This window comes from Perca fluviatilis, chromosome 15, assembly GCF_010015445.1.
Source record: "Perca fluviatilis chromosome 15, GENO_Pfluv_1.0, whole genome shotgun sequence".
In the NCBI taxonomy this organism is placed as follows: domain Eukaryota; kingdom Metazoa; phylum Chordata; class Actinopteri; order Perciformes; family Percidae; genus Perca; species Perca fluviatilis.
In genome coordinates this window covers 23,020,082-23,032,287 of record NC_053126.1, presented here as the reverse complement: position 1 = coordinate 23,032,287, position 12,206 = coordinate 23,020,082, and the positions used below count along the sequence as shown (strand labels likewise).

At 40.3% G+C, this 12,206-nt stretch overlaps 2 protein-coding genes across 2 annotated transcripts; both read left to right on the top strand.

The window, feature by feature from the left end:
- The first annotated feature begins 445 nt into the window (after positions 1 to 445).
- Positions 446 to 2,396, top strand: tmem220 (transmembrane protein 220). The gene is made up of 6 exons (XM_039826124.1): positions 446 to 725; positions 818 to 847; positions 933 to 993; positions 1,266 to 1,389; positions 1,785 to 1,844; positions 1,964 to 2,396. Exons 1-6 carry the CDS (start codon positions 618 to 620, stop codon positions 2,094 to 2,096), a joined length of 516 nt encoding a protein of 171 aa, XP_039682058.1. The 5' UTR covers positions 446 to 617; the 3' UTR covers positions 2,097 to 2,396.
- A 122-nt stretch (positions 2,397 to 2,518) lies between these two features.
- LOC120575374 (protein SCO1 homolog, mitochondrial) lies at positions 2,519 to 11,262 on the top strand. The gene is made up of 7 exons (XM_039826123.1): positions 2,519 to 2,851; positions 3,541 to 3,654; positions 5,219 to 5,309; positions 5,492 to 5,689; positions 5,846 to 5,938; positions 8,457 to 8,572; positions 10,670 to 11,262. The coding sequence occupies exons 1-7, from the start codon at positions 2,681 to 2,683 to the stop codon at positions 10,802 to 10,804; spliced, it is 918 nt and encodes a 305-aa protein (XP_039682057.1). The 5' UTR covers positions 2,519 to 2,680; the 3' UTR covers positions 10,805 to 11,262.
- Positions 11,263 to 12,206: the final 944 nt, after the last annotated feature.

Genomic DNA, 12,206 nt, shown 5'->3' with positions numbered 1-12,206 from the left:
TGACCATTTTATTACAAGCCATAAACAAAACTTTCAAAATGTACAGTCAACAATGATTTTATTTTCTAAAGAAATATCGGAAGTCATATCTCTGCCTTGTGGGTACCTTGACGTCACTGCGGTCTTGGAGACTGTGTGCTCGTTTTGCTGTACGGAGCAGTCAGGGCAGAGTGTCCAAGATTTAATCCAACGTAGTTAAATAAAATAGATCTGTATTGTGCCTTTTTTCCACATTAGAAGATAGTTCTGTTATATGAAAACGGTATTGTGATTAGAGGACTGTATCTCTGGGTGTAGTGCTGACAGTATATGTTATGCAACAAAAAAATTGCAAAAACAAAAGAAAATCCGCCTAAAATGAGCATATACGTGCTTATATCATGTCAAAAATGGGCTTGTGGATACTTATATGACTCACTTTGGAGATAGAGGTATTAAATAATTTGTGAATTGTGGTTTATGTCCAAACATTTCAGTGCAACATGCAGAAGTAGTTAATATCAAACTACCCCTCACTGTTATATTAGACGTGAAGGACTGGGTCAGCGTTTGGTTTCTCATGACTTTACGTCCCGCAGGCCCGGGTGGGGAAGTGAAAGGTTAGTTTAGACACAACAATGGGGGAAGTTTGTCAAGAGGTGAACTTTAAGTCATGGCTTTCTGTCATTTGGCGAGTCTGCAACTTTTGCATGTCTTTATTCTTCGCTCTTGCAACATATGTACAGGTGAGCGTTCACTTTTCATTCATTTATTTTATTTGTCTATGTTTACATGCATCGTGATCACTGACCAGAAATATTGTATATGTTGACTCTAGATCAATGATCCAGACGCAGGGTTATGGATGGTAAGATTACAGTTATTTCGCACATTATTTTGTCTTTGGGCATTTCTTTATGAGATTTGTTATTTTCACGACGTTTCTGTTGCAGGTTGGTTATGGGGTTCCTGCAGTCCTGTGTGCATTTATTGGCTTGACACCCCATTTGACAGGTAGGGTAGATAAGTTTAGACCTGTAGTGGGTTTTCTTTTTTTATGTATGCATCTATTTTAAAATATTAATAAATTACCTTGAACCCTACCCAGTAACTTTCTGACTTTCCTTTCCTGTTTTCCACACGTCTTCCACTGTCTTTTTTTCCATTGCTGATAGCGTCATCAAGTGGCTTTATAATGACCGTACAGCGCAGCGAAGCTCAACCCTTAACAACAGTACAAGAAACTGCAGAGCTGATTTGAACATGTTTGTATGTCTTATTTGCAGAGACTTTGCCCTGGAGGCGTGTTGCTGATCTCCATGTGATGGTTTCCAGCGCTATTGTTGCCATGTTGGGATGGAGACTTTACAAAGAGCGAATCACAGAGATCTTCCAAGAGGAGCAGGGCAGGTATAGACTGTGTCTTACTGCTGCATGGACTGTTAACTTAAAATACATGTGGAGTCTGCAGCACTGTGGTCCTCTAACAAGCATTCCAGACTTGTATGTGCATTGTTTTGCACGTGAGAATATGTATACTCTACCTTATGACTAATCTAAAGGCAAGGGACACTTTTGTTAACTCTAAGTATGCATTAGCATATATATATATATTTATGATTAGAGATCTTAATAGTACACACACGAGTTAACTGATAATGAATTGGGGGTTACAAACCCAGTATAGCCACAATTAATTAGTTTAACAAATAAATTATATTTAAACAATACCTCATGAAATTGTAAGGAGATCTGATTCAGGTACAAATAATAATGTGCAATTAATATATTTCTTCCTCCTTTAGAGAATTTTCTGGTCTCATGTTGACCATTGTTTGGCTTCTCATGTGTCGCCACTCTGGAAGGTAACATTAAGATGTTACCAGATGTATTTCAAATCTTTATTAAAATAAATGTGCTTTTATAAAATGCTTTTGTTTTATTTTCAGTGTGTTTAACTTTATCCTGTACCTTACTTTGTCAGGGCTCCAGTCGGGATGCTCAGAGTCTCAACAGCTGTTGCCATCACAGTCTTCCCCTTTGTGGCCTGGCTTTACTACTACATCAATAAGGAGCTGACATCAAACTGGCCTTCACATTGTAAAACTGCCATTTAGACACCAACTTCTTATTGTTTTGTCTGATTAAATATTCCTTTTGTTATGTTCTTTGACTGAAAATCCTGGACCAAGAATGCTGCTCAAGTAAAACATTTTGTAGTATCATTAAATACAAACATGACAGCTAAGGTGCATTTTGTATCACTTAAAGCATGTATTTTTCATCCATGATTTACCTACAAACTGTGCTGCATCAGTATTAATTTAAATTTAGATTATTTTTTTCTTCAGTCAAATGAAGTGCAATATATAAATAATGTAAAATATTAAAACAAAGTGAATCATAAAATGTCTTTTGTCTTTTTAACAAGATTGTTCGCTCTCCATGGGGCAGCAGCGAGCACTGTAACTAAAAGGATGATAAAAGAAGATGTAAAATAACGTCATTTCCTGTGTTTAATAGGGGCTACCGGTATACTGATCTGAGATCAGCCTTTTCAGTTCGCAATGCAACATTTTAAGTTAACGCGAGTATACAGAACTGACTCCAGAACAGCAGTTTGGTTTTGTATGCCTTATTCCCGTTTTGTAAACTTGTAACCGCTTCCTCGTTTCAGCAGCGGTTCTGTCAAGGTCCACACATGGCCCTGTGTGTTTTATATTCCAGCCTGGGATGCCGGCTGTTCCACAGTAACGTTAAACTCTTGCAAACATGTCCCCGGACCCAAACGGTCAGACTCGCACACAATGTTTCACGGAGAGAAGCGGGACTGAAACACGCGCTGTCACCGCGGAGAGTTCACTGCTGCCTGGTAGGTCAAGCTAGCTAGTCGATATCAGGTGTAACCATAGACTGTACATTAATAGTCTATGGGTGTAACCATAGGCTGTAATACCCTGGTAATACCTAATGAAATGTAGCAAATTAGCGTACGCGTCATTGGCAAGTTCCTAGCCACGCTTCTTCGCTAAAACACGACTTTCATTAGCACGTAAATCACAATTTTGAGTACGCACAACCCACCACGTAACGTTAATACTGATTTCAGTTTGATTAATCTTAAAAGCTTTTGTTTGTCTTTAGTGCATTCACGTTACAGTGTAAATAACTAACGAAATACTTAGCCGAAATAGCTGGATCCAAAAAAACACTTAATTTAGTAAGCATCTCTAGTCAAGCCAGCTGTCTCCATCCTGCAACACCACTTTAAATTAGCAAATATTTTAATGGAGTTTGGTATGATGCCTGGATGTTTAGTTGTATGCCACTAAAGGTGGTATACGTGCAGTTTAGTGTCCCAAATTGTTTTCCAAAAAAATGAGGGTCTTATTTGAGACAGGTTAGGGTGGCACAGGTGGTTTAGCAGGTTCATAATTAATTAATTAAGGACATTGTATGGGGAATTTTGGACACTAAACTGCACATATACCACTAAAGGTTATATATTGTGATGCAAGGCTTTAACCACATGTCTTTATTCTTGTGTTTACTCATTAACAGGTGAATGCGAGTCAGTGGTACGCCTGCAGAACAACTCAACGGCTGTATCAACACTCAAGAACATTTTCCTCCTTACCTCCACCGCCTTCATCAGGGGATAAGAAGAAGTCTGGGGTAAGTGGCAAAGGTTTTGTTAAAGTTGCAACCCCTTAGTGGTTCATGACTTTACTCAAATGAAATATGAATGAACTGATTAATAATCTGTTCTGGTTTAAGGCTCAAATAGGGAGTATTCATATGTCCTTACAAAGACTTTAAAAGCTTCAGGTAGTAGAGCCAGTACTTGTCAGGATGCAATAACTTATTTATGTTGCACATGCAATAAACAGTAACTGCCTTTTGTGCTTTTTGTGTGAGTGTATTTGTCTGATTTTAGTGATCATACATTAAAAGCCCTGTGCAATGATTTATCTGATATGGGTTTACAAAAACTAATGCAAATATTTTCGACTAAGATTTCTGAAAGTTGTTGCAGTGTATGTATATTAATTATTATGAATGCTGCAACCTGTTAACTTTAAACTCCAGGAAAGAAACTGGGTGTTATGAGGTATTTGTTTCAAAATAAAACAAAGTGTTTATAATCAATGTATCAACATATTATGCCATTTGTTTCATATTTGATGCATGGGTTTCTGATACCTCTACATTATCGAAAGGATCAATTATTACCAGAAGAAAAAACAGTGGGGTCTCACCTGAGAGTGCTACAAAAATATAGTTTTAATAATCAAATATCCAGATTTGGCTGAGCCATACAAGGAATCCTTGGTACCATGCACAGTTAATACAATAAACAAACATCACTTAAATATCCCCATGCTGGGAAATATTATCATATTATGGTATTGTATACGTTATCACGTATCATCTTCTGTACATATGTTGCTGTGATGTAAACGATTTGATGCATTTTGTGTTTTTGATTTTATTTTTGTGAGACAAAGACAAATTTCCTGCCTTTGTGGGACAACAAAGTATATGATTCCAACTGATATATTTACCGTGATTGCATTTTTATCACAAATTAGGGACTATACGGTATATCAAAAAAATTAAGAAAAGAAAACCTAAGAAGAGTATATGGATTGTCCACTAACCATTTTGTGCATCTGTAGAGGCATTTTGAAAAGGTGTCATGTTGTTGGCAGTAAATATGTCATCAGTGGGCCCGTTTAGAAATGGTCGACCAGTATTCAAAGGGTGGAAGGTTCTATTCCCAGCTCCCCCTGTCCACATGTCGACGTGTCTTTGAGCAAGAAACTGATATAACGGCATGTTAATGGAAAAACATATTTGGCAGGGAAATTTTATTTTTAAATTACACCATTGTCAAGGCCTTTAGAATACCAATGAAACATGTAAAATCACCACTTCTGCTCACAAGTTATGACGTTATGTAACACATCGGACCCACACCATGATTTGCTATTTGAATAATAATTCATTTCAGACAATAACAGTTTACAGTTTTACTAACACATAAAATAAGCTCATTATGATCCCTCTTTTAACAAAACCTCATCAGAGTTTGTTAGAGAGGAGAATCTCAGAACATCTGCTTCAGGCAGTCTGGGAAGAAAAGAGCAAACAGACTGATTACCAACTAAAGAAGCAGTTGCCTTGGAATACAAATATTCCTCTATGATTTTGTTTTCTCATTTTCTCCTCTTTAAAGCCTGTGACGTGGAAATCTTTAGCAATAACATTTGCTATTGGAGGCACTCTGCTTGGGGCGATGAAATATTTCAAGAAAGAAAAGGAAGAACGTAAGTATTTTACCACTTTAATTACAGTGTGCATGAAGGTCAACTTAATATGTAAAACAACTTAATAAATCTTTGGTTCATATTTATTAAACTCGTTGTTTTGTTAAATCAAGTGGTAGAGATGCTAACCAATACTGACCCGTTGTCTAAATCTTTAATTGTTACCTTTTTGAATTTTGCAGTGATTGAAAAAGAGCGGACCAAATCGATCGGTCGACCGGCGCTGGGCGGCCCGTTCTCGCTCATCGATCACAACAGCAAGCCCACCAAGAGCGAGGACTTCCTCGGCCAGTGGGTCCTCATCTATTTTGGGTTTACTCACTGCCCCGACATCTGCCCGGATGAAATAGAGAAAATGATTGAAGTGGTGGATGAAATAGGTAATAAAAAACGTTTTCATTAGGAATTATGGTACACTATACACACACACACACACACACACACACACACACACACACACACACACACACACACACACACACACACACACACACACACACACACTCATCATCATGTTCTTGTTGGGTTCTTTACAGATAAAATAAAGTCTCTTCCAAACCTGACACCTATCCTCATCACCATTGATCCTGCAAGGGACACAGCAGAGGCCATGGCTGCATATGTGAAAGGTAAAAAAAACAACACGTTTTCTGTTTTGTATATACATCATGGAATTTTGGTTTAACAATAGGGTTAAATAAGGGACACTGAGATTCCCATATTTCTCTAGCCTGGGAAAACCCTGACGAACTTCTGGCAAATTTGAGATTTGCTCTGCAAGTCACTCTAGCCAAGAGCCCATTCAAGCCCATTTCCAATTTTTCCAAATCGAGGCACCAATCACAACCGTTAAGGCGGGCTTTACCCGATGACGATAGCGCCACGGCTAGCAGCTTTTTGTTTACATTCAACACGATGGCTACTGAAGCGCAGCAACCCGTTGAAGCCGCTGTAGCTGCTACGTCACCCGGATCATTGGTCTGATTGGTTGAAGGACTATCCAATTGCACCCAGAGGCATTTGAGCGGCGTCCGTTGGTGACGCCCCTTTGGGAATGAGCTGTGAATGAACCTTGCCCAGACCCACTCTCAGTTACAACTGAGAAGGGTCTGGTGTCATTTCTCGGAATTCTTGCCAAAATCTTTTCCTGAGATAAATACCTGTCTGTGTACTTAAACAAAGACTCATCTAAACCTCATTAACACTATTGTGCAACTGTTGTAGTTAAATACTAAAGTCCACCTTCATAATGCTGTTATTACGGCAATAAAAGTGGATCAACTTTTCAGGTGCAGCAGGTTTCCTTCGATTACTTTTCACACATCAATGGCAGCTTACAAATCAGCAGTCTCACAAATTATCTTCAGAATCAATGTGAACGACACCGTGCAAAGTCTGTAAAATGCAGGTTGTTTTATTTCAGGCCGCCATCCCTAAATTCAACAGCAGATGGAGCCTCACGTACAGAAGATATTTCCTGAAAGTTAAAACCAAATGTCCGATAACAATGCTCCAAAACGGCATGCCGAAATCACTGCATGTGCTGGATTTATCCTCTTTGCCACTGCACGCATTAATAACCTAAGGTCAGCTCTATAAAACTTATCAGATGATAGGAGGAAAATATATTTTTTTAAAGCACAACTCTGTAAGCTTGGCATTGTATGTTTTCCCCACAAAGATGGAAGAAGAAGATTAAAAAAAGAATTGCTGTCATATTAAAAATATTGTACATAATCCGATGTAAATAGAATTACAACAGAAAAGTAGAATAAACTTACTTTCATTATTAATTATTTGCTTTTCTTTGTTCAAATTATGGCAAGAGATCCCTGTTTTGCCAGAAAAAGGATACATTTTCAGGATGTAACAATCTTTAATATGCATAACTGTAAAAGACTGGATGCAGCAGTGGGGGCTGGTCTGAACACCCTTTTCAGTTGTGATTGAACTGTATTTTTTGAGTTACTATATAGGCCAACTTTGATCTTGACATATAGGCTAAGCATCCTGTAGCAAATAACAATAAACCCACTATTAATTACTATTAATCTTAATGCAGTGTCACTACTTCAGCATGTAAATAATGCACCTAAAATACAAACGTGAGCAAGGGCGTTGAGCAATTGCTATTCTATCGAATCAACAGCCACGTGCAATTTAGCTAGCAGGTGAAGAATACAAACATGATATAACAACCAACAACCAGTTAACTTAATTTAAATTTGCAAGACCAGGCTTAAATGAACTGACCACATAAGTTATACGACTTACAAGGCTTATCATCCGGACAGCGTCTCTTTTTCCGAGTGATGCACGTGCCCGCTCGCGGTGTGAAGCGCTTGTCCGCGCTATTCTCTGACATGCACTCTAACAATGCAGCCCTATTTCTGATACCCTGGGGGGCCGCCACGGTCAAATCAACATAGAGGAAACACTGGGATGAATACACATGGGTGTCTAACTGGCAATTTCCACCGGTTGAGGAATGGTGGCGGAGTCGATAGGTTTTGTGTGTATTTCCACTGACTGCGGAACGGCTGCGTTCCCGACTCGGTCCCAGCTCCGGTGGTCCGCAGCCCTCCGGAGCAGAAACGCAGAGCTTCTATTTTTGCCGGACGCCGGAGAGCTCCGCAGCAATTCAGCACACGGCAGATTGTGCGTTACAGGAAGTCGAGCGCAGTAACAAAATAAAAAATCCGGTTAATTTTCAATATCAAATACACCGTGCTCACGGCGGATCATATTTCCCTGCACTACACCTTGAAAACACAGCACAGAGTTGTTTCCCCTCCTCTGGATGGAAACAAACTGTTGTTGGGTTTGTGGTTCTATTCTACGTGAATTCGCGAGATCTCGTGGGTCCTCGTGACTTCAGCTGTCAGTCATGGCCGCAGCCGTTCCGCAACAAATCCGGACCAGGTGGGTATTGACGGACGGCGGAGCACGGAGCCGTTCCGCAGCGGAGCCGTTCCGCAACCAGTGGAAATTAGGAGTAATTATCCTCAAATGTGTGTCTGTTTAAAGAATTTTGATTTAAGCACAGATCAAACCACAGTATTTATTTATATACTATACATTATCACCTATATTATCAAACTTGTTTTAACTGCATTGGGTCTAATAGATACATGATTCATTTTTCAGAATTTTCCCCGAAACTGATTGGCCTGACGGGAACAACGGCCCAGATTGAGCAGGTTTCCAGATCCTTCAGAGTGTATTTCAGCCAGGGACCAAAGGACGAGGACAACGACTACATTGTGAGTTATAGCCTGCTCTAGGGCTGGGCGATAGGGAGAAAATCAGATATCACGATATTCTTGACCAAATACCTCTATCGATATTGCGGCGATATTCTAGGGTTGACAATTGGTGCTTTAACAACACTTAGATTTTAGATAAATAATTATCAGTAATTTGGACATAATGTCTAGGAGGGGAGAAGGCAAATAATAGAACAGCTAGAACAGTCTGGCAAGTTCAGAAAAGTACATCACTTTACTGTAATGCAGCCTTTAAAACCAGTAAAAGACAACACTTGTCATATTACGAAATCCAAAATCTAAGACGATATCTAGTCTCGTATCACGATATCGATATAATATCGATATATTGCCCAGCCCTATCCTGCTCCGTTGTTATTCACGCTAGAGCTGTAATCGGGCCTTAAAAGTTAGGCCCGACAAGGCCCGAGCTCGACAGAATTCGGCCCAAGCCCAACAAGTACATTTTGATTGACAGCTTTTTAAAAACCCGAACCCGTTTACAGCCAGACATTATTCAAATGTGCGCACGCACACAGCTCTTTTGCCTTTTGTCAAGAATTAATCATTTATACATTTCTTAACATAATTTATTCATGACTAATGTAGGCTATAGGCCACTTGGAAGTTGGAACAAAGAAATAAAACAAGTCCTCCAGAGGCCAGCCTCCGTTTCACCTCCTCAGAATCCATTTTCGCGCTAATTGAAACTCATCACCTGACCGCTCATTTACCGCGCAACCCGGAGCACAAGCCCGGCCCGGCCCAAGCCCATGTCAAATTATAGAAATTGAAGGAGAACTCAGAACTCTGTGTAAAATTATAGAAATTAAAGGAGAACTAAGAACTCTGGCTGAATACACTCATCCCAGACGGCAGCTGGCAGCTAGGAGGACGAGCTAGCGGCAGGATGTCTGAGTTGAAAACTCATCTTCGTCACGTAAGAGCCCTGTTCATGTTGCTCAGACATTATAATTAGGGGCCCGAGCCCGAGAAGGGCTGTGTAACCCTATTGTTTTTCTAAGGATTATTATTTTCCATTATTCATTCATTATTCTTCTCTGCCTAAAACTCCCGCTACAGCCTAAACCGTACATGGTGGGAGGGTGCCATTTTCAGGACTGGTCCAAAAATTCCGCAAGGACCTCAGGTGCCACAATTGACCCACTTCCACCACTAGGTGGGGCTATAGCAGAAAAAAACGTGTTTAGCCCTATAACTCCCACACCGTACACTGGACATTCAAAAACCATATATCCACGCATTCCCTGGATCCAACTGAACCAAACTGACCCTCTGGTGGTGCCCCACACATTTTACGAAAATTGGCCACTAGGGGCGCTTCAAGTACAAAAAGTTTATATCTCATGAACGGCTCATCCGATTTTTTACGAAATTTGGAGGGTACCATCTAGGGCCATCTACAGTGGGGTACTGATTAGTCAAAGTGGGCGTGGCCTATGGGACCCACGTTTGGATTCACCACTTACACTAAAGTGAATAACTTTAAATTAACAGGGTAGATGTACAATGGTTAATCGATCTCACTTACAAAACATTACACATGTGGACCACTAGGTGACGCTATAATGACGTCAAACCTTTGTACCGCAGACCTTGCGGCTCACACCTCTCGATATTTCCCGACATTTGCCTCCCCACCGTTACGCTTTGGGTCCCGCTTCCGCACGCTCCCCGGGTCATCGGGGGCGACCGGCGCCGGGAGGCTTGGACCCCGTCATAACTGCTTGCAGTTCTAGTTGCATTTTGTGTCTGTCAAGAGGCACAAAGGCACTCTTTATGTTATGCCCCCAAAACTGTTGTTTTAGCCAACTGGGAGCTATGACCATTAGCTGCAGCAACTCCAGTTTGCTAGGACCGATTCTGATCGTGTTCTGATCTTTTTTTTTTTTTTTGCTATCGACAGTACTCATATTTATAGCGATCAAGATTAACATTAAAATTGCCCGGAGTTCTCCTTTTAAGACGGGTTCAGGCAAAGATCTTCAGCTCTAATTCACGCTACATGGCATAACAGTGCAAGGATAATGAATAAAGGATTTTTGTCTGATTTCCCCCTCCTGTTGTCTTCAGGTTGATCACACCATCATCATGTACCTGGTGGGACCCGACGGAGAATTTGTGGAGTATTATGGACAGAACAAAAGAAGTGTGGAGATCAGCAACTCAATAGCAGCATATATGAGGAAGCACAAGAAGGCAAAGTGAGCAGCAGCCCATTAAAAGCCCAAGATGCACTGACAGATTCTGCCCCCAGGTGTTTGACAGATTCTGCCCTCAGGTGTTTGTTTGATTTTCATTGAACTTAAATCACTACTGCCATCTTATATTGGCTGCCTGTATTTATTTTTTTATCAGACTGTTGTGTGGAAGTTAATGTGACAGCTGTACATTCCTTTCAATGAGTGGTGTGTGCGGAAGGAAACCGGTCTGATGCCTGATGCTGTTGTCCACTTTTCTCCATAATACATATTACACACTGCTGCTGAATGGACACACATTTGAGAAAGCAGAAAAATGTGTAGACATCAGCTCCAATGAGCTCAATATCTCTGGTTTCTGATGCAAAGAATGAGAAAAATGTCTAAAGACAATTATTGTAAATGATGTAAACATTTGCACATCACATTTGCTTTTGTGATTAAATACATATGCGCGGAATATTGTTTGACAGGCATTCATTTCTTGTAATATAAAAATTTAAGTTTGTTTCTATGTCTAAATGCTTTGGTGAGAACTAATAAGGAGTAGTCCCGCTTTGCCAGACCTTCCTCCTCAGTGCTGCGGAGGAGGGTCTGACTAGTCAACACAGCATCCCGGGATGGGAGAAAAACGTGCTCTGGTTTATTGGCATTTCTTTAAACCAATCACAATCCTCTTGAGCCCAGGTGCCTCTGCAAAAAAGCCTCGGGAAGGAACTTGTACAAAAGTTGTTTTAGTCGTGCAATAGAAAATTCAGATTGGACAGATAGTCTGTCTGGATTTACCCTGCAGAGATCTGAGGAGCAGTTAACCATAGTCCTCATAAATTGACTGGAGTTTAGAATTCCAACACAAATAAAAGCGGAAGGGAACGGACATCCGGCCGAAAAGAGTGACATCCGGCATAATTTCCGATGGCACTCAATCAAGGAAGTGGATCGTCGTGGATTTAGACTAAATCAGGAGTAACTGAAAGCCTACAGTATGTGTAGGATTTGAAAATGTGTGACTCTCAGTGTTAATAGTAGAAAAGAAACTACAGCACACTGCACCAGTTTTTACGCAGGATTGTTTCATTTCTTTAAAAACGTGCCATCCAAAAAGATGTGCGTATACTTTATTCTCCAGAGAGACAGTGGTGACTGAAAAAATGTAAAAGAGTAAGATCTTCAGTGTGTGTGTGTGTGTGTGTGAGTGAGAGTGAGAGAGACAGGCGTGAAAGAATAAGACCTTCAGAGAGTACAGTTTCTAAAGAAAATGTGTGTGATTTCTGTAAAAAGTTAAATTGGGAGACAAAAAATTGTTAATATATATTAACCTGACCCTAACAACCCACAGTGCTTCAATATAAGAGAGTCTGAAAGGAAATAATAGGATCTGAACCCTTTGGTTGGGAGTCAGCTGTTCC

Excerpts from the sequence above, each read along its gene's own strand:
- LOC120575374 (XM_039826123.1), top strand. The coding sequence starts at position 2,681 with ATGGCCCTGTGTGTTTTATATTCCAGCCTGGGATGCCGGCTGTTCCAC. Across the intron at positions 5,690-5,845 it reads TGAAGTGGTGGATGAAATAG|ATAAAATAAAGTCTCTTCCA; the intron begins GTAATAAAAAAC and ends GGTTCTTTACAG. Across the intron at positions 5,939-8,456 it reads CATGGCTGCATATGTGAAAG|AATTTTCCCCGAAACTGATT; the intron begins GTAAAAAAAACA and ends TTCATTTTTCAG.
- tmem220 (XM_039826124.1), top strand. The coding sequence starts at position 618 with ATGGGGGAAGTTTGTCAAGAGGTGAACTTTAAGTCATGGCTTTCTGTC. Across the intron at positions 848-932 it reads CAGACGCAGGGTTATGGATG|GTTGGTTATGGGGTTCCTGC; the intron begins GTAAGATTACAG and ends TTTCTGTTGCAG. Across the intron at positions 1,390-1,784 it reads TTCCAAGAGGAGCAGGGCAG|AGAATTTTCTGGTCTCATGT; the intron begins GTATAGACTGTG and ends TTCCTCCTTTAG.